Raw genomic sequence first — 24,556 nt, 5'->3', positions numbered from 1 at the left:
AGTTTTTTTTCTTCTTTCATGGGATGGCAAGGCTAGCATTTGTTGCCCATCCCTATTTGCCCTTGGACAGATGGTGGTGAGCCACCTTCTTGAACCACTCACTGCAGCCCATCTGGTGCAGGTACACCCACAGTACATAAACAACAACGTGCAATTTATTTGTGAGTTACATCCGCCAAACAATTAAGGACGATCACAACACAAAAATAGTCAATACTGTGACAGTTGTGAACAAACCGGAAAATAAGGTTATGGATTTAAAACAAAGTAAAAAGCTGATTTTTATGAATGAACACTTGGAATGAGAGCTTCACTTAATGGGAGTACAGGACAGGAAATCACTGGCTCGCTCACTACACCTTTCTATTCAAAAATTGCCCGTATGGTTTCTTAAATTGAGAAAAGCATCTTTGAGAAAAAGAATGCAAATGGTAGAGTGTAATTTATATAACCAGGTTTTCTTACCTCTTTTGAAATCTGTCCAATTTTTGCTGAAATTGTTCATCATTGAATGATGTATTTAAAGCCCGATGAAATCGCTGAAAAGGATAAACAGATTATTTATTATGTTTGCAATCTACTTTTTAAAAATTCATTCATGAGATGTGGGCTTCGCTGGCTAGGCCAGCATTTACTGCTCATCCCTAATTGCCCTGGAAGGTGGTGGTGAGCTGCCTTCTTGAACCGCTGCAGTCCATGCAGTGTAGGTATACCCACAGTGCTGTTAGGAAGGGAGTTCCAGCATTTCGACCCAGTGACAGTGAAGGAATGGCGATTATAGATTCAAGTCAGGATCGTGTGGTCTTAGAGGGAAACTTGGAGGTAGGTGGTGGTGTTCCCATGCACTTGCTGCCCTTTCCCTCTGAGCGGTAGAGGTTGCAGATTTGGCAGGTGCTGTTGAATGAGCCTTGGTGAGTTCCTGCACCGTTCCTGCACACTGTGCTCCGGTGGTGGAGGGAGTGCATGTTTAAGGTGGTGGATGAGATGCCGATCTATTGAGCTGCTTTGCCCTGGATGATGTCGAGTTTCTTGAGTGTTTTTGGAGATGCACTCATCCAGGCAAGTGGAGAGTATTCCACCACACTCCTGACTTGTGCCTTGTAGATGGTGGACAGGGTTCGGGGGGTCAGGAGGTGAGTTACTCTGCAGAATTCCCAGCCTCTGACCTGCACTTGTAGCCACAAGTATTTATGTGGCCAGTCCAGTTCATTTACTGGTCAGCGATAACTCCTAGGATGTTGATGGAGTTGCGGGGGAGGGATGGGTGGGAATTCAACAACAGTAAATACCAATGAATGTCAAATGAAGGTGGTCAGGTGTTTTCTTGTTTGAGGTGGTCATTACTTGGCACTTGTGTGGCACAAACAATTGAAAACATAAAAATATTTTTATGGATGCACATGGGGAGATGGGTGGTGTAATGGTAATGTCGCTGGACTAGCAACCCAGAGGCCCAGGCTAATGCTCTGGGGACATGAGTTCAAATCCCATCATGGCAGCTGGTGTTAATAAAAATTTGGGTGTTGACCATGAAACTATCATCAATTGTCATTAAAAAAATCCCATCTGGTTCACTAATGTCCTTCAGGGAAGGAAATCTACCATCCTTGTCTGGTCTGGTCTAGATCCACAGCAACGCAGTTGACTCTTAACTGCCCTCTGAAATGGCCCAATGGGACAATTAGGGATGGGTAACAAATGCTGGATTTGCCAGTGATGGCCACATTCCATGAAAGAATAAAGGGGGGGGGGCGGCGGTTGGAGAAATAAACTCATAAATTACCAAACAAGTATGTTAATCCAGTGGGTAGCTGAGCAATAACCATGTGGGTCCATGCTGAGATGTGACTATTTGCAATAAAAGCAACAATACAGGCACAATCACCAACCTTAGAATCAGCAAGGGTTTCCTCATCTGATCACAACCCAATTACTGCTGCTGATGGAGAGATTCTCAGATGTTGGGAGCAGAGCTATTTATCAAAGCACCTGCTGGTACTCTCAAGGGTCACATATGCTCTCCTTGGAGCAGAAAAGGTTATGAGGCAATTTGGTTAAAGGTGTCAAAAGTTAAGGTTGGTTTTGATACAGTAAGTAAGGAGAAACAGCTGCCTGTGGCAGTAACGTGAGAATAGAGATCGAAGATATTTGGCAAAAAGCCAGAGATGGGAAGAGAAGAAATACATTTACTCAGTGAGTGGTTGTGATCTGGAATGCATTGCCTGAAAGGATGGTGTAAGCAAATTGAGTAATAACATTCAAAAGAGAATTGGATAAATACTTGAAGGGAATAAAACGTACAGGGCTACGGGGAAAGAATAGGAGTGTGCAATTAACATGACAGCTCTATTAAAGAGTTGGCAGAGGCACATGAGCCAAATGGCCCCCATCTGTGCTGTACCATTCTATGATTCTTTGAAGAGTAGTCAGTTACGTAAGGCAGCAGCGGAATTGTAGCTGAGCAGTTCAAATTCTTTAGGGAAGGAAATCGAGCTGAAAATTGGCAAGGGAGAAATAATGAACTACATGCTACACTTTATTCTTCCATGAACGTGGGTGTTGCTGGCCAGACCAGCATTTGTTGCTTATCCCTAATTGCCCTTGAAGCGAGTGGCTTGCTAGGTCATTTCCAAGAGCAGTAAAGGCCCATTGCTGTGGATCTAGAGTCACATGTCAGCCAAACCAGGTAAGGACTACAGATTTCCATCTCTCAAGAGCATTGGTGAACCAGATGGGTTTTTACAACAATCATTTCAATGATCACTATTACTGAGACTAGCTTTATATCCCAGATTTATTAATTGAATTTAAATTCCACCAGCTGCCATGGTGGGATTTGAACCCGTGACTCCAGAGCATTAGTTGGGCTTCTGGAACATCAGGCCAATGATATTAACACCATCATGATTTAGGTATATGACATGAATAAATCCTCTAAAGCAGGCACATGAAAGGGCAATACTGCAAGAGTTCATTAGGTTTACCAATTTATTGAATTCTAAAGGACTGTGAGGATTACATTATGAGGGCAGGTTTATATAGATTAGGCTCGCGTTCGCTTAAATATAGAAGATTAGCGGGTGATGCACCTGAGGTGTTCAAAGGAGTTAATAAGGTAGATAAAGAGAAACATTTTCCTCAGGTGATGGGAGTCCAAAATAAGGAGGTGCAACCTTAAAATTGCAGTTAAGGGGTAATGTCAGGAAGCACTTGTCACATAAAGAGTAACGACATTCGGGAACTCTCTCCCCCAAAAAGCTGTTGAGGCTGGAGATCAAATTGAAAATGTCAGAAGTTAGATGGGTAGATTTTTATTAGGCAAGGGTATTAAGGGTTGCAGAACCAAGATGGGTAAGATGGAGTTAAGATACAGATCAGCTGTGATCTAATTGAGTGGCAGAACAGGCTAAAGGGGGCTGAATGGACTCCTCCTGTTCTTATGAATGTCATCCAGATCATGACAGAACTGTTGGGCCAGGTGTAAGCTCCAATTTACACTTCATTCCAATTTGACGTGTGTTCTTCTCAAAAGGCAGAAAAGCCCTGATACCACATATATAGTTCCAATTAACTCAGTAAGCACAGCTCCCTCGTATGAATTAGGAGCAGGAGTAGGCCGCTCGGCCCCTCAAACCTACTCCACCATTCAATAAAATCATGGCTGATCTGATTTTAACATGAACCCCACATTCCTGCCTTCCCCAGGTAACTTTCACCCCTTTTCAAGAATCTATCTACCTCTGCCTTAAAAATATTCAAAGATTCTGCTTCCACTGCCTTTCGAGGAAGAAGGTTCCTCAGGGAAAAAAATTCTCCTCATCTCTGTCTTAAATGAGCGACTACTTATTTTTAAACAGTGACCCCTAGTTCCACTCTCTCTCTTTGCACTCACCCCAAGGGTGATCTTTTGGTTTCTCACCTTTTCACCCTAGAAGGTGGCCTTGCATTTTTAAGCCATTTGCTCTGTCTCAGTTCAAATTACAAAATTTCCAGTCAGTTGAAAGTTAAAATCGGGTTTTCAAACATATAGGGGCATAGCCCTCGTGACACCTCCCCATCACACAAAAAACATGAAATGAGATTCACTCTCATTTCATTACTAGGTATAGTATCACAAAACGAAGGAAAGCACATTCACTTCCACTCACTCTCTTAGTGTGCTTCGTATCAATCCTGCTAATTCTGGAACAGGTTTATATATCTGACTGGGAGGTTCCTCCTATGAACACACTTCCTACTTCACTGAGTTTCAGCCTTTAACAGACACTGAGAGCAATCGCTCAGGAATGCAGGCAAAGATATCCTGCTTCTTTGATACATAATCAATTTTACAGACAACCAAAATAATGGACTAAAATGTTGTCTGCCAGCTAGGTTTTCCAATCAATGTCATGCTGTATATACAAAGCATTACCTGCCAATTTCTGTTTCCCATTTTTGGCCCATGTGTACACTAGATCATCAAGACACTATGATGAACACTTTATTGTGGTCCTGTGACCAACTGAATCTGGATTAAGGCTGTCCAGGTGCATTCTATGTATTTAGCTGCCTGGGCCCTAAGCTCTGGAATTTCCTCCCTTTAACCTCCTCACCTCACCGCTTCTCTCCCCTGCTTTAAGATGCTTCTTTGGCCAAGCTTTTGGTCATCGGTCTAATATCTCTTCACATGGCTCGGTGTTGAACTTTTCTTTTGATAACACCCCCCAATGAAGGACCTTGGGACCTTTTACTATGCTAAAGCGACTTTATAAATGTAAGTTGTGATTTGTTAGCACTTTTACAGCCAATGAAAAAATGAAAATTTAATCTTTTGAGTCTGTGGTTTCAAACTCCAATATAAACTGTAACAAGAGAGTCTACAACTGATGTATGATGTATTGGGTTTGTTGTCAGCAGGGGGGGAAGTTCAGTGAGTAAACCTTTGTTGTATCTCAAGCCGTTGCATGTAACGAGAAGTCACTTGCCTCAGAACCATGTTCACCCTTGTTTGGATGCACAGTAAGTGCTTTCAAGTTTGAGCATCAAAGGGAGAAATGTAACTACAACTGGAATTGGAATGGGAAAAGTTTCAATAGGAAGAGAGAATGTGAACTGGGCATGGGGGGTGGAATTGTAAAGTTGTGAACACTGGCGACTTGTTTTTCTTGGTTATTTTAGAATAATTTATCAATAAGGCCACAATGCAATCCATGTAACATCGGCGGGGGGACAGCTTTAGGTTTCTAGCATTTGCAATACTCTGCTTTCGTGACAGCTTCTTGTGTAGTCCCCAGGTCATAAATTGTGACAGGGACTTCCTAGGATATCATGGCCTCCAGCTAACGTCACAAAATCCTTCTTGCTGGGTACCTGCAATGTTATTGCTCAGCAATTATTAACATCGCGGCAACGGGAAACCTCACAGTCGGTTCTGTAAGGAGGTTGGATCCTGGGAGGAAGGTGAGCATTTCATTAGGAGCCACAGCATCACAGATTTTCAGGTCTGCAAACAAAAGTATATAAAATTGCTCATATTCCTGTGTGGTTTCGATGGGAACCGTAGCAATGTTATGTTTGCATGGACTCCTACCTGGCTTGTATGCAGCCAATATTTCAGCCGTGGTTTCCTTTTGATCCGTGGAAGTACCAGTCTGTAGATTATATGCTCGCCGACTGTTGTAAGGAGTGAACCGACGACACCAACGCAGAGTAACACAAAGAGTCCTGAAAAGTGCTTGATACCCATTTGTAAAGTCTGCGAATAGAGAGCAATTGTCTCTATTACACCTCAGGAGCTTAGTTGCTAAGGAGTGTGTAAGATATTCTGGGCAAAAAGGGATTTGGTGAGTACAGTGCTTATCCATTTGAGTTTTAGATGTTACAACTTATTTTGCCCCCAGGAAATCCACACTCTCGCTCCTTCCATCTAGGCAGAGCTGAAGGTTGAGCCGTTTCATAAGTTATGACTGATAACAGCGTGTAGGGGGAATTTTAACTTTGCCCGATTTGATGTAAAACAAACAGCTGCCCGGATACACATCTTTCCTAGTATTTTTTAATCAGGCAGGGGAATATTGCACAACTGCCCACGCAGAGGGAAAGTGGGAAGCAGAGGAAAAAGAACCACAAAAATAGGACATAAAAGGAATTGGGGACAGTGAAGGCAAGCAAGCAGGCAATTTACGAGGAGGGATACAATTAGAAAAAACAGCTCGGGAACAATGCCACAGGAGATCATCTTATACATAAAATAGCCAATGATGTTTTCTACTTATTTTTGACACTCTTCATCATTTTGAATGTAAATATTTTGTCGCATGGCAGTCAAAACATCAGAGACAGTGGCATACCAGATTTATCGTTCCTAGCGTCAATTATAACTCAGGGCCTTAGCAGTATCGAACGCCACCATCAATTCCGTTTTGTGGTAGGTGCATTCCCCTGCACAGGATCAATCTAGTTGCACTTCTATCTCCACCAGATAGAGAGAAACTAATTGTGCTGGTTGGACAGTCTAGAACTTGGGGAAAATAGCCTAAAAAATGAGAGCCTGATCTTTCAGGATTGTAGTTAGAAAATACCTCAATACACCAAGGGTGGTACAACTTTGCAAGTCTCTACTGTAAAGGACAATTGATGCTGGATCAATTGCTAACTTTAAATTTGAGATTGATGGACTTTTGTTAACCAAAGGTATTAAGGGATATGCGGCAAAGGCCCCATGATCAGGCATAATCTCACTGAATGGCGGAAGAGGCTTAGGGGACTACATGGCCTCCTCCTGTGCCTATGATCTGCTATCAGGAACCCATCCAACTTTTCATATTCTTTTGTGCGCACATTGGACTAAAAGAATAAAAATTTCTACTGTAATGAGTTCAGGTCAGAATACGTTCAGAATCAACATACTGACTCCCTGCTAGCTTTTTTTAAAACTGTGTTCATCTTCATTGTGTTTTATTTTTATTTTCGGTTGTACTATTCAGCGCACGCACAAGATGGCAGGAGAGGCTCTCCTCACTGACTGTGTATCAGAACTTTCTTCCAGTGGAAGATTTTCATTCATGCAGGGATAAAGCTGCAGCCTCATAGTCAAAGGGTGCAGAAAAATAGATGGTTAGTTTGCCACAACTTTTTTTTGCCTTAATGTAGATTTCAAATTTGCATTTTGGGCTGGTATGGGGTGGAGCTTCCTGTGTATTTGCGACCAGAGACAAGTGCAATTGGAGTGTAAAACAAATAGCTGGTGTAAAAGAGCAAGAGAACTCGTGTGCCATGCACAAAATTGCACCACTCCTGAATTTCCTCAATCTTTTGCATTCTTCTATCGATCTCTCCAGCCAAATGCATCTCAGCTCATTGCAAATATGTTCTGCTGCAATGTTCCTTAGCAGAGGAGAAAGCACACAACATTCCATTATGTGCTGCGGGAGTACCTATACACGTGGACTGGGTATCATTGAGTTTTCACAGGAGGCCACTTAGCCCATCGGGTCCATGCCGACTCTCTGTGGAGTAATCAGTGACTCCCATTCCCTGCTCTATCCCTGTAGCCCTGCAAGTTTATTTCTCTCAAGTACCTATCCAATTTCCTTTTGAAATCATTGATCATCTCCGCTGACACCACCCCTGTAGTTCCAGGTCATTACCACTCGCTCTGTAACAAAAGTTCTTCCTCATGTTCTCCCCTCGACCGCTTGCCCAAAACCTTAAATTTGTGTCCCCTAGCCCTTATACTGTCAGCTAATGGGAGCAGCTTTACTTTGTCTACCTTATCTAAACCTCTCATAATCTTGTACACGTGCATAAATCTCCCCTCAATCTCCTTGTATTCAAGCAGGTGGCTTGCTACTACCTTCTCAAGGGCAATAAAGGTTGGGAAATAAACACTGGCTTTGCACAAATTGGCTGCCACATTCATCTAGAACATTAGCTATAGTTCAAAAGTAGTTAACTGACTATAATGCACTGAGGCATCCTGAGGTCAGGAAAAGCACCGAATAAAGCTCTTCCTTTTTATCTCTCTAACATTGCAACATGGGGGAGAATTTTCATGTCAGCATGCGGGGGCGGGCTCCACACACCGACACATACAATGATGCGCGGTGACGTCAGGCGTGCATCCCGATGTCACCGCGCATCACTCAGATCTTTCAAGGACCAGTTAAGGCCATTAAAAAGCCAATTAAACTAATTAACAATGCTGCCCGTCCAACCTTAAGGTTGGCGGGGGGCAGGCGAAGAGCCCAGGCGGCCTTTGCGTTTTTCAGGAAACCTCATCCATGGGCAGGATGAGGTTTCCTGAAGGTTTAATAAAATTTATAAATAATTTATTCACATTTCATAAACATGTCCCAGCTCGTGTGACACTGTCACATGAGGGGGACATGTCTAAATAATTTTTCCTTTTCTTTATTTAAATATTTCAATATGAACTTAATCTCCCTGAGGCAGCTACGTGCCTCAGGGAGATTTCTGCGCTCTTTCGTGCGCATGCATGCGAAATAGCGCAAGCTCCCACTCTCCCTCTCCCCTCCCCGCACAGGTAGCGCTGAGCGCTACCGGCTCTGCAACACACTGGGTGGGCCTTAATTGGCCTGCCCACGTAAAATGGCGGCGCGGAGCCGATCGCGGGCAGAGAATTTTCCCCATGCGTTCACAAATAAGATATGACCAGTTAATCTCTCTTCTTTTGGGGTTGATAAAGGGTTAAATACTTCTCAGCATATGAGAAAGGCTCGCCAACGCTTCCTGAAACACTGCCACGGGGTCATTTCCGTCCACTTTAACTGGTGGGTGCCAACTTAGTGTCTCATCTGAGGCTGCATACCTGCAGCAAAGTAGCATTCCCCCACTGCCCACTGACATGTCAGCCCAAGTTATGTTGTCTTTGGCTGACCCTCGATTTGAGGATGGCAGGGTTGTCAGTTGCTGCCATGGGTCTTTATGTGACTGGAACAGGCCAATTCTCAACCCACAGGTCTTTGAGCACATTTAATGTCAAAGCTGCCGTGTTTCAAGCAGAGCTTCAAGTGTCTTTGCAGCCTTTACTTTGTCCTCCCCTGGAATGCTGGCCATTTGAGAGTTGAGAACACAGGACCTGGCGGGGAAGTCGCTTTTTGGACACACGTTCTCCTGAATTGCCTGGTTCCTGTGACTCGGAAAACCCTTCCAGTGACACAGGCCAGAATTTTCCAGCCCCTCATGCCGGCGGGATCTTTTGGTCCAGCTGATGTGGATGGAGATTTTGATGGCTCGCCAGCCCCACCACGTGGCGCTGGAAAATTATGGCCACGGTGTGTTGGCATGGTTATTTTTGTCAGACAATGCCAGGAAAATCGTTGTGAACAACATCAAGAAATCTTCACTGCATTCATCAACCTGACCAAAACAGCCAATTCAGTAAATTGCAAAGCTCTTTGGATTGTGCTCCAAAGATTGGGATGCCCAAGAAACTTCTTCACAACCCTGCAATTGCTTCACGATGTGACTGAAACTGCCTTGTGTGGGAGACCTGAGAAAGGTGCCTTCAAAATCTGGAATGGGATCAAGCAAGGCTGTGTGACAGCTCCAATATTATTTACAATCTACCTGACAGCGGCTATTTACCTCATCAAATTTCAACTGCCCCCTGGTGTGAGTATCAAATTCCACCCAGATGGAAACCTCTTTACCCTCTGACAGTCGCGTCATGTTCATAAAACTTATTGGGAAATGGGTACTTCGAATTTTAAAAAAAAGAAGAAAACAGCAACATGGAATATTGACAGTGCACGTTCACAAAATGAACTCTGGAAAGTCAGGTGACTCCCTTTGTGGTTCTTGGACAGACGGAGACAGGCAGGTCTGAACAGATCTCTGGGGAGTTACTTAAAATGAGAGTGGCGTTCCCAGGTGCTGATTGACTATTCCACAAAATTTCAGTGGAAGAGCTTTAAAATGACAATGGATGCTAGACCTGCTGCCCTATGAAGATGGGGTTTCAAATAGCGTCATTCAGTGAGCTGATCGTCGCTAGAATGTTGATGTGTATCAAACATTCCCCACTGCTTGACAATTACATCAGCTTAAGTCCATTGTGTGGACATGTAATACACTGACTCTTCCATCACATGACTGAAACTGGCTGTAGAGGGAGCAGATACCTTATTAATTAATAGAGGAAGCCTAGCAAGGCAGTCTGAGACCAGTATCTCAGAGGGAGAGATCATCCAGCAAAAGGAAAGAACCCTGCCTCAAAAAGACAGTCATCTCAGGCATTGAAAAGGGGCTAATTCATTTTACCTGCAAGATTATATTTCTTCACAACAGAGGCTTGGCCTCAATTTCGGCTGAAAGAAACAAAAGCTTCCAACTCCTATTTATCTTCAAAGAACTAGGAGAGAATCCTAAACAAAAACAGAATTACCTGGAAAAACTCAGCAGGTCTGGCAGCATCGGCGGAGAAGAAAAGAGTTGACGTTTCGAGTCCTCATGACCCTTCGACAGAACTTGAGTTCGAGTCCAAGAAAGAGTTGAAATATAAGCTGGTTTAAGGTGTGTGTGTGGGGGGCGGAGAGATAGAGAGACAGAGAGGTGGAGGGGGAGCTGGTGTGGTTGTAGGGACAAACAAGCAGTGATAGAAGCAGATCATCAAAAGATGTCAACGACAATAGTACAATGGAACACATAGGTGTTAAATTAACACCTATGTGTTCTATTGTACTATTGTCGTTGACATCTTTTGATGATCTGCTTCTATCACTGCATGTTTGTCCCTACAACCACACCAGCTCCCCCTCCACCTCTCTGTCTCTCTATCTCTCCGCCCCCCACACACACACCTTAAACCAGCTTATATTTCAACTCTTTCTTGGACTCGAACTCAAGTTCTGTCGAAGGGTCATGAGGACTCGAAACGTCAACTCTTTTCTTCTCCGCCGATGCTGCCAGACCTGCTGAGTTTTTCCAGGTAATTCTGTTTTTGTTTTGGATTTCCAGCATCCGCAGTTTTTTTGTTTTTATCTCTATATAGGAGAGAATCCTGTCCCATCTTCTACCAGCATCCTAAGGACTTTAAACAAATGACCTGTTTTTTATGTTGTCAATAATCTAAGTGCAATACACATCTCTAGAAATCATCTGTTCTTATGTGTGTGTGTGTGTGTGTGTGTGTGTGTGTGTGTGTGTGTTTGGGGAATGGGTACTTGTTGCATTTATATTTCGGGTGTTATGGAAATAAACATTTGTCCTCTTTGATTTAAACTTACAAGAAGGCCTGTTTGTGTCTCTTCTTTAAAGTCATAGCAGTCAGAAGGGTTGATACACTCAGTCAAGAGGTAAGGAAAGGGGGACAATTATCCCACATCTCTCCCATTTGTGACAAACCTCAGTTGCCTCCGTGCCAAAACTAAGCTGACCACCTTGGACAAACAGGATCTCTGGTTTGTGATGACTGTGGTGCCACTGCCCACTCAGCACCAGTTTGCAAGCCATCTTCAATTCCACACACAAGAAACTGTGTCCAGATGGGCGAAAACCAGCCCCCCACCCCACCCCGCCCCACCACCAGGCCCTAAGTTATGTATCAATGGCCCTGTAGGAAGATTTAAGCCCTCAATCATCTGAGCAGAGCTGAGAGTGGAAATTGAAACTAGCATGCCTCTGCAATCCTTATAGTTGATTCAGCTGTCATAACCTCCTCAACATATTTTGTAATCCTTTGGACTGGCTGAGTATTATTTTATGGCTTGTGCTGGCTAATGCCAAAGTTTATTGTAAGGATAAATCAGTCATTGACTTTCACATCTGTTTTGGCGTGAAGGCACTGAGCATTTGCAGCCCTTTCATCTCTTTGTTTTAATCAGGTGTTAACAAACCCTCCTTTGTGTATAAAAACAAAAAAACTGCAGATGCTGGAAATCCAAAACAAAAACAGAATTACCTGGAAAAACTCAGCAGGTCTGGCAGCATCGGCGGAGAAGAAAAGAGTTGACGTTTCGAGTCCTCATGACCCTTCGACAGAACTTGAGTTCGAGTCCAAGAAAGAGTTGAAATATAAGCTGGTTTAAGGTGTGTGTGGGGGGGTGGGGGGGGGCGGAGAGAGAGAGAGAGAGAGAGAAGTGGAGGGGGTTGGTGTGGTTGTAGGGACAAACAAGCAGAGTGTAGGGCAGTCGTGTTGCAAAAACTGGGAATCTCTTGTACTTGAATTATGGATTTTCCATCAATCAGCTTAGATCGACATGAGTAGTACACAGCCTCGGCTCCAGGGACACGAGAACATGTGACTGCAACACAGGGAACGTGAGCATACATGACTAAGACACCAGAAAATGAGAACACGTGCTTAGGGACACCAGGAACTTGATGGCACATGGCTAAGGCAACGGAGACATAAAGGCACACGAAACCGATCCCAGTGATGCTACTCATGCAGTTCTCTCTGGGTCCCCTTCCTCTTCATGTTGCTTTAGGCTTTTCGATTTAATGCTGAATCACAACACACTTAAAAATGCTGAAGTGTCAAAGTCAACATTTCCTGACTCAACATTCCCAGGAGATGAAGTTAACATCTTTAGAGCTCACTCCACTTTTCAAAGGTTTTCAAATTCACCACTGCAAAAACTCACTGAAACTCTCTTGGAGTGCTGTCAAATTTATTTAAATACACCTCCAGTTTTCTCCTATCACATTTTGCAGCCAGCAATTTAAATGACTAATTGTGATATTAGCACATTAGAGTTGCCAACATATCAGGCAAGGTTTTATTTTGTTTTATTTGTTCTTGGGATATGGGTGTCGCTGGCAAGGCCAGCATTTATTGCCCGCCCTGATTTTCTTTCATATAAAGTTCTTTTGGCTCATAACCTGTCAGCATCATTAAATTTCCATCAAGCCTCCCCCGCCACACCACAACCCCCCACCCCAGAACCCCTCCACCCAAACCAGTTTAAGATTAAATTATCTGGTCCAAACAACCTTGGGCATGAAGGAGCAGAAGAGTTAAGCAGTCATTTTTATTAACCCTCACCAAGAGATCTCTCAAAGATGCGCCAATGCACAATTATTTCGGTTAACTTGAAAGTTAACCTAGATTCGTCCTACTCAAATCCTTTGAGTGGGACTGGAACCCATAACCATCTGGCTGATCTGCAAACCAAACTTTCAAGTTTCATTTTTTTTGCACTTGCTCTGTGAAGTAGCTGAGCTTGTGCGTCATAACCGTGAACTTTGCACTGTCGCTCTCAAGCCTGTTTCACCTACCATTTTGGGCTTCTGGCAGTTGACCAGAATGTACAGCGGGTGCTTAAATTAATCCCAGCATCATTAGCAAGTAATTTTCCACTCTAAGCACATGACTAGCATTTGGGAATCTACTGGGTCACACTAAGCTACGGTTCAATGGTTTGCTTCCTTATGGGGTTGAAAAAAGGCTATCTATAGTAAAGTGACATACAGTTCACGTGCTTGTGACTTCTTCACTTTGCAGATCAGCCAGATGGTTATGGGTTCCAGTCCCATTCAAAGGATTTGAATAGGACGAATCTAAGGTTAACACTTCAGTGCGGTGCTAACAAAATGCCCGAACAAATAGAGGTGCTGCCTTTCAGATGAACTGTTAAACCTTGTCCCTGTCTGCTCTCCGAGGTGGATTATGGCACTACCTCGAAGAAGGCAAGTGGAGTTATATCTTGGCTAACGTTGATCCCTCGGTCAATGTTACTAAAGCAGATTTATATGGTCATTATCACACTGCTGTTTGGGGGGACTTGCTGAGGGCAAATTGGCTGCTGCATTTCCTACATTACAACAGTGACTACACTGCAAAGTTACTTAATTGGCTGTGAAGTGCTTTGGGACTTACTAAGGTCCTGAAAGACGCTCTATAAATGTGTAAAAAGCAAAACTCAGCAAGTCCCCCCAAACAGCAATGTGATAATGACCATATAATCTGCTTTAGTAACATTGAAATCTGAAACAAAATATAATCTGCTTTAGTAACATCGAAATCTGAAACAAAAACAAAAAATGCTGGAAAAACTCAGCAGGTCTGACAGCATCTGTGGAGAGAAAGACAGAGTTAACGTTTCAAAGCTCTGAAGAAAAATCATACGGACTTGAAACATTAACTCTGTCTCTCTCTCCGCAGATGCTGTCAGACCTGCTGAGTTTTTCCAGCATTTTTTTTTTGTTCTATATAAATGTATCTTCCTTTTTCTCTTTTATTACAAATATTGCCTCTGTCCTGCATCCAAGGCTGTTCAGAATCACAGAATGGCAACAGCACAGGAGGCCATTCGACCCGTCATGTCTGTACCGATTCTCCGAAGGAGCAATTCACCTACTGCCACCCTCCTCCTTCTTCCTATAGCCCTGCACATTGTTACTTTATTTGTAAAGGATCTTCCTGACCACCCCTGGTTGCCACACATTGATTCCCCCCTCGCCCCCCAAAAAATCATATAAGCTGGAAAATTAAAATGGAATAAAATTAAAATGATTTTAGTGATCCCACAGAAAATTGAAAGATCACTGCAGATAAGATGACAGATGTTTACTGCTCAATATAATTAAGTGTTGGGGAATGTGATTATAGCAGAAAGTTGCTGTTGATAACTTGCAACATCAGAAATATGAAATGTACTACATTTGGTATGCCTCCCTTGTGAAACATTTGTTGACTGGTTGTTCATATTTTCTAAAAACTACTGTGCATTCAAGCGGAAAGCCCAGGCCTCCTTGTCCAATCCAATTCAGCCGAATATAACAGGCTACGAGAGGGAGTGTACCAACGGTTACACTCCCACCGTTAAAACATATTAGCCATGCCTGGTGAATGCCAAACACATTTCTTCCTCTTGAAAAGATTTCTTACCTCAGTCACAGCAAAGCTCCTTTTACCACACGGCACGACCTTGTACCATTTGTCGTGCAGCATATCCATGAACCCATCGGACTTGTACTGGCTAATTAGTTCAGAAATGTTTGAAGTCAATGGGGAGTTCTGTAGAAGGCCAATTCCATAGCCTAGAAACGGGAATTGTCAGAGAAAAGCAGGACAATCAGAATCAGTGTGTTTACCGATGCAGCAAAGGAGCTGGCCTAAAGTTATGGGGAAAAGAAATTGGTTATGACAGTGAAATAGATGGCAAAAACTACCCCTGGTTATCCCAATAGATCAGAGAGCTAGAGGTTTCTCTGAGTGATCGCAATGAAGCAATTACATCAAGGCAGTCTGACACTTTTGTAAACAACGAGAGTGCAGCTCGAGCAGTTTTCTAATTATTATCCGCAATTAGAGGCGAGGCTTGAAATCACTCCTGGGTGCTTGCTTTTCATAAGCCAAAGTGTGCCACATGCAAGAGCGGTCCTACATATTTCGGGTTTGCTTTGCAATTAACCAAAGGTGTCACTTTAACCTTTGCAATTAACCTTGGTGACCAATAAGCTACATGAAATTAATTAATGCAAGGTCTTGGAGAGATAATTACCATTTGATTACTAGTTAATAGTACAGCCAGTAATTATTGCGAAACAATGCAATCTGTTTAATGTGTCACTGTGAATCGTGAGAATGAAGGGGAGCAGTGAATATAGTTCTGAGTGATATGGAAATAAACCACAAACTCAAATAACAAGCTAGGTAATTCTTGTTTATCCTTTGCCTTGTGTTATGGCATTGATTTGGCAATGTCTGCATTGACCAAACTGAATTGTTTAAAATTCTCTTTTCAATTACATCAATTTGCAAATACTTCACGTATTGTTATTGCTGACTGCACACATGATGCCTGTCCCTAAAAAAAACATTATTATAGCTATAAATGGTACCTTTGGAACCCTATCACTCTAACAGCCCTCCGAGATTTCTGCATTCCTCCAATTCTAGCCTCTTGCGCATCTCCTATTGTAATCCTTCCACCATCATAATAACAGTTGCCTCGGCCCTAAACTCGAGAATTTCCTCCCTAAACCTCTCCACCCATCTACCTCTCTCTTGCTTTAAGACATTCCTCAACACCTAGTCCTTTGACCAAGCTTTTGGTCATCTATCCTAATACCGCTGTAAGTGGCTTAGTGTCAAATTTTGTCTGATAATGCTCCTGAGAAGCATTTTGGGACGGCTGACCACATTAAAGGCTTTTATAGGGATGTGAGTTGTTGTTGTAACTTGTAGAGTTATATTCAAGGCTTCTGTCTGGAAGGATAAACTGACCAATGTTTCTGCTCCCCTCATACAATGATCTTGGAATTGGCTGAGAACAGGATTAAGCTCAGCTGGAATGCACTCTGGATGACACACACCCCAAGAATACTTGTGAAGAATGATGTTAAGTGCTTCCGGGGCGTTTGGGGGAAGAAACTGAAGCCTGAATTAGTGTCTTGTGGACAGGAGAAGAGGAAGATATTACAAAAGCTGACACAAGACTTCAAACACATCTTTCCAAACAGTTCTTGGCATACTACCTGATCCGCTTTTAACCTCTTCTTCCAAAAGATCATTTATATAGTTCTAAGTTATTTACCTGTACAAGCATGTTAATTTGTTTTAGCATGTTAACAAGCCATGACCTGGAAATTATATGAACTATAAAGGTGAAATTTAATAGGTAATAGTAACATACAATCTTGCTAACATGAGGTTTGTATGATATTTATCTCACTATTGTTTAAATGGAGCATTGAAATCGTGGCTAAATGAATTTCATAGGAACATGTTAACTCAAATATTGCATACCTCAACTTCATTTTACTTAACCTTCAGATTATTTGTGTTCCTCACTTTTCTCTGCTTTTTTTCTTCTTTATTAGTGTCCTGAGGGGGAATTAAACAACTTCATAATGGATAAGGAACTGATGATTCCTGCCCTGAATTCTCTAGTTTCACACCTCAATCACTAGATATTAAGACTGATAATTAAATCATCTGACATCTCAGCAGAGTAATCAGTTCCAGAGATAAATCATATGGATTTGGATTTTCTGCATTCCTTCTATACAAAATTAATCAAATACATTCATTCACTTAAAAGGCAAAGCATAGCAAAGTTGAAGCATTTTAGATTGTGACACAGATACAAACTGGGATGGCTTGGTTCACTTTATAATAGTTAATTTGTTCATAAATCATTTTGCAGCTTCAAACCCACTTGGATGAGATTGAAATAGTAATCCTGTTCACATTAAAGGTAATTTACTCTTTTTCTTTAAAGTGATAACCTGCAAGGACAATAACAGATATGACCAGGATTAGATGAATGTTGACACGTGAAAATTTAAACCCAGACCTAAGGTCCTGCATGGTGATGTGCGGCCTCAGTGCAGCTTCAACAACTCTCAAAAAGCTCAACACCATTCAGGACAAGGTGGCCTGCATGACTGGCACCCCATCCACCACCTTAAACATTCATTCCCTCCATCACCAGCGCACAGGAGCAGCAGTGTGTGCCATCTACAAGATGCACTGCAGCAATTCACCAAGGCTTCTTTCGTAGCACCTTCCAAATCAGCGACCTCTCACCGCCAAAAAGAACAAGGGCAGCAGGTGCATTGGAACCCCACTACCTCCAACTTCCCCTCCAAGTCCCACACCATCCTGACTTGGAATTGTGTTGCCATTCCTTCACTGTTGCTAGATCAGAATTCAGGCATTCCTTGCCTAACAGACAATAAATGATGCATGTGCCTGCAGTATGTGGATTGCAGTAGTTCAAGAAATGTACAGGACAGACATTGGGCTGAATTTAATGTAGCTCACAGGGGTTCAGCCTATGAGTGTGAAACGCGTATCACCTTTCTCAGAGGTGCCTGATGCTATTTAAGTGCAATAAGACACTTAAGTGGGCATCATCAGGCCTCCAACAGAATTAAGTCCTTAGGGAGGGCAGAAATCCTGCCTGCAAATCGGAGGCCGGCAGCTCTCCATCACACACAATGCCACCAAGAGTGGTAGCTGCTGCTGATAATTCAGTGAGGCCTTCATCAGAGGTCATCACTGGATTCCTGGTGGAGACAGGTGAGTGGGGGTGAAGGTTGCGGAGAGGGTGTTTGGAAGGAAGGGCAGGGGGTGGCTCTTGCTGGGCAGCCCCCTTCTCACGGCTGGGTCCCTTGGCACTAGGTGCCTTTGAAAGAGGGGCTCCCCTGGGAAGTTGCTGGCAAACCCGACACAGTTTACTGAGCAGTCTCCAGGAGGCACAGGAAACCCATATGAGTTCGGGAAAATCCCTGAGCCACCAGTAATTCCTTGTTTCATAGTTTGTCATGGTGAGATTTGAACTCTTGATCTTGAGGTTACAAGCCCAGTACCATAACCACTTGGCTATCATACCAGGACTCACCAGTAATTCCTGGTGGTCTCAGGGATAATGACCTTTAAATAGCTCAATAATTAGCCTAATTAATTAATGAGAAGGTTCCCTGCATCAGTCCATTCCTGCCACTGACTTACTGGGGGTCAGGGCTGGTGGGAATGGGATGCGAGGCTTCCCCTATCATTATATAGGCCCATCCACCATCTAGTCTACTTTAGCAGGTTCCATTAAATCCCAGGCATTGGTCAGTTAGTCCAATAAGAAGAGTAGTAATCCCTCTTGCTCCTCCTAACTGACATAGACTTGCAACTTCTGCCCTTTCTGTGCTACAAACTGGCATCTTCAGACCGTCAACAACTCCTAACCCCCTTATGGCATACTTCCCAACATATGGTTACACTGGTTATTTATTTAAAGCATCTACACTATTGGCTTGCTCTTCAATAATCACCCAAGGGCCAGGGTTTTAAGTTGAACCTGCAGAGGTTGGGGGGGGGGGGGGGGGTGCCCGACCTGGAGTCACCTGTAATATCGCGAGAAGGCATCAGACTCATGTCCCGACGTCATTGCGCTGGCGCGCAACATTGCAGTTGGCGGACACAGAGTTGGAACCGCGCCCACCGACAATTAAGCCCATCAAGGAGCCAATTCTCAGCGATTTTACATGGCCCGCCCCCACTTTTATGGTTGGCGGACGAGCCAATCGGTCAGGTGGCCTTCAAATTTTGTCTACAAGCTTCATGCAGGGTGGGATAAAATGTCCGAGGTTAAGTAAAATAAAATAAGACATTTAAGGTGTTATGTAGTCTGCTGTCAGGTGCTTGAATTTGCAGTATTAACACAGTTCGCAGCAGTTTGTTGGCCTCATTTCATTTATGTCCTATCGCAGTTCCCTGAGGCAGCTCCACAGCAGCTGTCAGCCTTCAGGGAGCGCTGGCCCACACCCTCACTTCTCTCAACGCTCGCCCTCTTCCTGCGCCACCCCAACCCCACCGGCAGCGCTGAGCCTTTCTCATGGGACGTTTCACGCTGGCTGCCAGTTAATTGGACAGCCAGCATGAAATTGTGGCCGGGGGCTGATTGCGGCTGGAAGCGTGTATCAGGTCCGCTTCCGGGCTCGCCGATTTGCGTGTGCCCGACGAGCGCAAGATTCAGGCCATGGTCAATGTCCATTCTGACCGCAGCCTGCCTTTGCATTCCAGTTGATAACCTGACAGTGGAACAGAACCTCTTTGTTTGTAGTCCATGTTTCAACACTCCTTGTGTTTCCCAGACAACCTGCTGGTCTAATGACCACTCTGTTAATATAGATCATTATTAACTCTCAATTCCCCAATATGTCCAATGCAGTCTGAGGCTGAGGTGAATGGCAAACTATCTGGACATCACAGTCTTTACTGTTGACACTAGCTTGCCAGCTGGCATGACCAGAATCCTGGTAGGGTGAGGGGGAGGACACTGCCAGAAAGCCGAAGGAACAGACCCCTGTAGTCATACAAGCGGTTGGGGGGGGTGGTCAGATAAGGGATGTCAGGAACAGGGGAGGCCTGACCTTTCCTTGTGGGGCCTGGAAGCAAAAAAATAATTGGCAGTTTGCTGATTCTATTATAACGAGAGTTGATCATTAAAACTGATCATGCCTCCCACCGATTGGTAATTGCTCATCTCCCCCGCCCCTAGTCAGCCTGATGTCCACCTAAAGCAAAAATCACTCCATTGAGTTGGTTGCACCATCGGAGCTTCTTTATCGAACAGGTAAAGGAGATGGGAGACACAAGTGAGCTGCCACAGTGCTACCACTGGCAGGAGGGTGTAATTACAGTGTGACAAGTTTACATATGCACTTTCCATTTTATATGTGGACACAGGAATTTGGCACAAAAGCATGGTAAAATGTGATGAGACATCAGATTTGAAAATAGGAAATGCATGTGCACAAACTTCAGATTTTTAATATATTATACATATCAACCATAAGTTGCTAAGTATAAGCTTGCTGACTTTTTCCAGGAACCAATGAAAAATAATATACTTAATTCATTACCTTTGGGGAAATTTACAAATTCTTTTCGAATTGATGTGTATTAGTCCTCTTTCTCCTTGCAAGTGTGACTCATTTTGAGCAACACCAGTGAAGATTTGCTATATGAATGTGTTTAAAGAAATGCATACCTTCAATTGCAAAAGGTTTTCCAACAGTTAGTAACTTGCAATCAGCATCGATTGAGACCTCATAATCCAACAGCGCTTTGTCCATTATAAAGGCATCAAGTCTTTGTGGATCATTCCTAGGTTGAGAAGTCACATCTTTAATCAGAAGCAAAGAGTTCATTCCACATTTGCACCTACCATTCTATTGAATTCTTTCTTGAGGACAGTTGAACTCTACAGAAATAACTAGTTGGTGATCTATTTTTTTTTCTATCATTTTTGGAAGAGTTCTTCCATGTGGAATCATAGAATGGTTACAGCACAGAAGGCCATTCGGCCTGTCATGTCTGTGCTGGTTTTCTGAAGAAGCAATTCACCTAGTGCCTTTCTGTTGCCCTGCACATTCTTCCTTTTCAGATAATGATCCAACTTCCTCTTGAATGCCTCGACTGAATCTGCCTTAAGCGCAAAATCGACAACTCAAATTGATCTGTGCTGTGCATCGAAGAATTGAAGTCATTGAATAAAATCATTAATTGACAGTAATATATAATCAATTGACTTGGAGCAGGTGCAGATAGTTTTAAGGTGACGATAATCCTGAGACACCAGCCCCATTTTATCAACTTCACATTTCTCTCAATGTATAGCACCAGACACAATTACTCATCTGCTATATCAATAAACAAGTTTTTTTAATGCAAAATGAAGTGTCACCTTTTCAATCAATATATAATTTAGTTTTATTGAAAAATAATTTATGAAAAGCCAACATGTCACATTATTTCTAAAACCATACATTGCAGATGAAAAATACATAGCGTCATTCCATTTTAACCAACATTAATCTGTAGTGTTAGGGAAATAATTTGCTTGGCTGTGTTTATTCAGATCTTCAATTGGGTTCTGGCATAAAAAGCGGGAAGATATCTTTTATAACTAATATTTAACATAACATTTCAACTCAGAAAAACAGTTGAATGTGTCAGCCATGGCTCAGCAGTAGCACTTAATTCTGCCTCTAAGAGTTGTGGGTTCAAATACCACACCAGACACTTGAGCACAAATGTAAATCAAATGTAGACTGTAGGTCAGACAGAGAGGGAGAGATGATCACCTCTGCCCATCAGGTTGCACTCGGATCTCATTTAAGTAGAATAGGAAGGCTGCTGGTGCTAATTGCATTTGTTAGGAACATACAGTAACAATTTTATAGGTTTGAAAAGCACATGTTTGCTAAAATAAAAACTTTTTAAAAAAAAGCTCTTGTTCGGAAAAGGGATGTATTGGACAAACGGCTTGGCATCTTTCTGTGTTGGTCCCAAAACCATATCAAACTGCTTATCTGAAGAAGGATCACAAAAGACATGATTCAACGAGTGTTCCACAAGTGTAAATGAGATCCTTTCACTTACGGGGCTTCCTTCTGAACAAAGACAACTAACTTGTAAGACCTTAATGAAAAGCTAAAAAGAGAAACCCAGGTGTGAGAAAGACTGTTTGAATGGCTAATACCTAATGTGGAAGCATGATTAATCAGTTTGAGAGTAGCCTATTTTGAGTATAATCCTATAAGAAAAGGCTGGAAACTGCCGAAAGGAACAGCCATCTTAACATTATGAGAGAGATGCCTTGAAACAGAAACTGCTTCTCAACACGAAGAGACCTAGGAAGGTTTCTGGAAACAGCTATTGGACTGCTGTACTAAATAAGGCGACCAAGATCCACCACCTGCAGTACCATAAAAGTGAAAACAGGAGCCTTCACTCACTCTCAGACCTGTTCTGCTTGTTGAGTCCATCTTCAACTACAGAAGTCATCACAGCTGCTAAACCTCAAGTTTCAACCCCTTTTCCTTTGGAAAGAAGGAATTCAAACAATGAGCCCACAATGACATCTAAGAGATTGATTTGAATCATAGTTTTAAGTATCTTATAGTCTTTATCTGCTTTTAATTTTTGTATCTGCACTTTAGCTAATAAATTTATCACTTTTACTTCAGTAACTTTCAGCAGTAGTTTCATAATAAACTAAACAGTTTATCTTATTTGAGGCTACAGCTTGTCTGCTGGGCTATTTTTAAATTTAACCATTCATAAATTCAAAGGGGGCAAGGGGGCTTCGTGCACGCATACAAATTCTTAGCTCACGGACCATTTTAAGGGAAAGCCTTTTACCTGGTCGTGAAACATTACTTATAGGCTTTTGAGGGGGCAGCAAGTGCAAGTGTCAATACTTTAAATGGGAGGGGTGGAACACTGGGTATCACATGAAGCAGCACATGTCAAGGGCATGGAAGCTGAATGCTCACCACAGCAGGGTGATGAAAGTAAGGCTCAAAATTCTTGAGAGATTTAAGACAAAGATGAATGCCAGACCCAGTTCGTGCTTTCCTTTGTCTAGAGATAAGGATCTCTCTAAATGACTGCATCCCAACTTGTACCATCGAGGATTATGAGTGGGTTGAGGGGGGCAGTGATGGGAGTGCTGATTGATACAAAGATGGCGTTAAGGGTCCCAACAAAGTCAGTTGAGCCCTGACAAGGCTCCTGCCTATTTCTGGCTGAACATTGCAATGGCTGCTGTTCCTCTTTCCCTCAATCTTCATCCACCATTACTCCATTGTATAGTACTGAGCCTCAGGTCTGAGCCCTGATCTGTGAGTTGACTGACTTCTATGTCAGAGTGCTACAATTTATCACCAAAAAAATCTCAGGCTTAACGGAGGGGTGGGTGATTGGGACAGGGGGTGGCAGGGGTGCGGGTGGAAGCCCCAAGATTTCCATTTCCATGCATCATTTTAATTTTGGGGCATTACCATCATTACAATTTTACCCTCAGTTATACACAACAAATGAGCACACTCCCAGCTGAAACAGCTGAGTGCCTCACCGTGCCACATGTTAATGAGTAAGGACATCAAAACAGGTTTCCATTAGTTACAACACAAGTGGAATCCTTCTAGATTTCGCCCATGACCAAGTTTGATAGACATGGAGTTAAATGTGAAAGTAATTCAAAGAAAAACACAGAAAGTACCTTTGGCTGTTTTTGAAATGTTTCTGATATTTTCGAAGTGGGTTTCTCCAGGGGCCACCTCATTACCGGAAAGGGTTAGTGTCCTTGATTTTTGCACTGCCATTATTTTGCTCAGAAATTTGTAGTATGAATTTCCTGTTTGGGAATCATTCTATATGTTTTCCTATATGTAACCTTGCCAACCCGCAGTGGCATACCCATCCACTCACTGCAACCTACCCATTCACCCACTGTAACCTTAACCATTCATCCACTGTAACTTTAACCAGCCACTTACCGTAACCTACCCATTCAGTCACTGTAACCTTAACCATTCACCCACTGTAACCTACCCATACACCAACTGCAACATACCCATTCACCCACTGTAACCTACCCATATACCCACTGTAACCTACTCATCCACCCACTGCAACCTACCCATCTACCCACTGCAACCTATCCATTCACCCACTGTAACCTAACCATTCACTCACTATAACCTACCCATAATCCCACTGTAAACTACCCATTCAACCACTGTAACCTACCCATATGCCCACTGTAACCTACCCATCCGCCCACTGTAACCTACCCATTCACCGACTGTAACCTACCCATATGCCCACTGTAACCTACCCATACAGCCACTGTAACCTACCCATACACCCACTGTAACCTACCCATTAACAAATAAAAGCAGATGCATGCCTATCTGCATTTGTTGAAGGAATTCTGTTTGGGTAGGCTCTGATTCACAATGGAGACAGTGCATGAGTTGTTGTACAGGTTGCATTGATTCCCAGCCAAATTGCACACCAGTCACAAAACATCCAGCCGCTCAAAGGTCACTTAGCCTCTTACTTTTTTCTTTTACCCCAAGTCTTATTACACATATGCTCTGCACTGCTATCATCTGGGATGGGCACCTTAGAATGCTTAAGGCGGCATAATGCTCAATTCTACAGTCAGGAAAATGGGGGGCTTATAGAATCGCGGAATGATACAGCATGAAATAAGTCATTCGGCCCATCGCCCCCTCTTTTGAAACAGCAATCCAATTAGTGCCACTCTCATGCTCTTTCTAAACGGCCCTGCACATTCTTCCCTTCAAG

The 24,556-nt window shown here is 43.0% G+C and overlaps 1 protein-coding gene across 1 annotated transcript in view; it reads right to left on the bottom strand.

The window, feature by feature from the left end:
- The window catches only part of grin3a (glutamate receptor, ionotropic, N-methyl-D-aspartate 3A), a 137,902-nt gene that overhangs the window by 5,998 nt on the left and 107,348 nt on the right, over window positions 1-24,556 (bottom strand). The window contains exons 5-8 of the mRNA XM_041185315.1: window positions 20,445-20,560; window positions 14,837-14,988; window positions 5,573-5,737; window positions 466-539 (exon numbers count right to left, since the gene is read on the bottom strand). Of these exons, the coding sequence (XP_041041249.1) occupies window positions 466-539; window positions 5,573-5,737; window positions 14,837-14,988; window positions 20,445-20,560 (507 nt within the window). The remainder of the gene's footprint in view (window positions 1-465; window positions 540-5,572; window positions 5,738-14,836; window positions 14,989-20,444; window positions 20,561-24,556) is intronic.

The sequence above is a fragment of the Carcharodon carcharias genome, chromosome 4, assembly GCF_017639515.1.
Source record: "Carcharodon carcharias isolate sCarCar2 chromosome 4, sCarCar2.pri, whole genome shotgun sequence".
Classification (NCBI taxonomy): Eukaryota; Metazoa; Chordata; class Chondrichthyes; order Lamniformes; family Lamnidae; genus Carcharodon; species Carcharodon carcharias.
The sequence above is the reverse complement of the archived record's forward strand: the minus strand, read 5'-3'. Positions and strand labels throughout refer to the sequence as shown.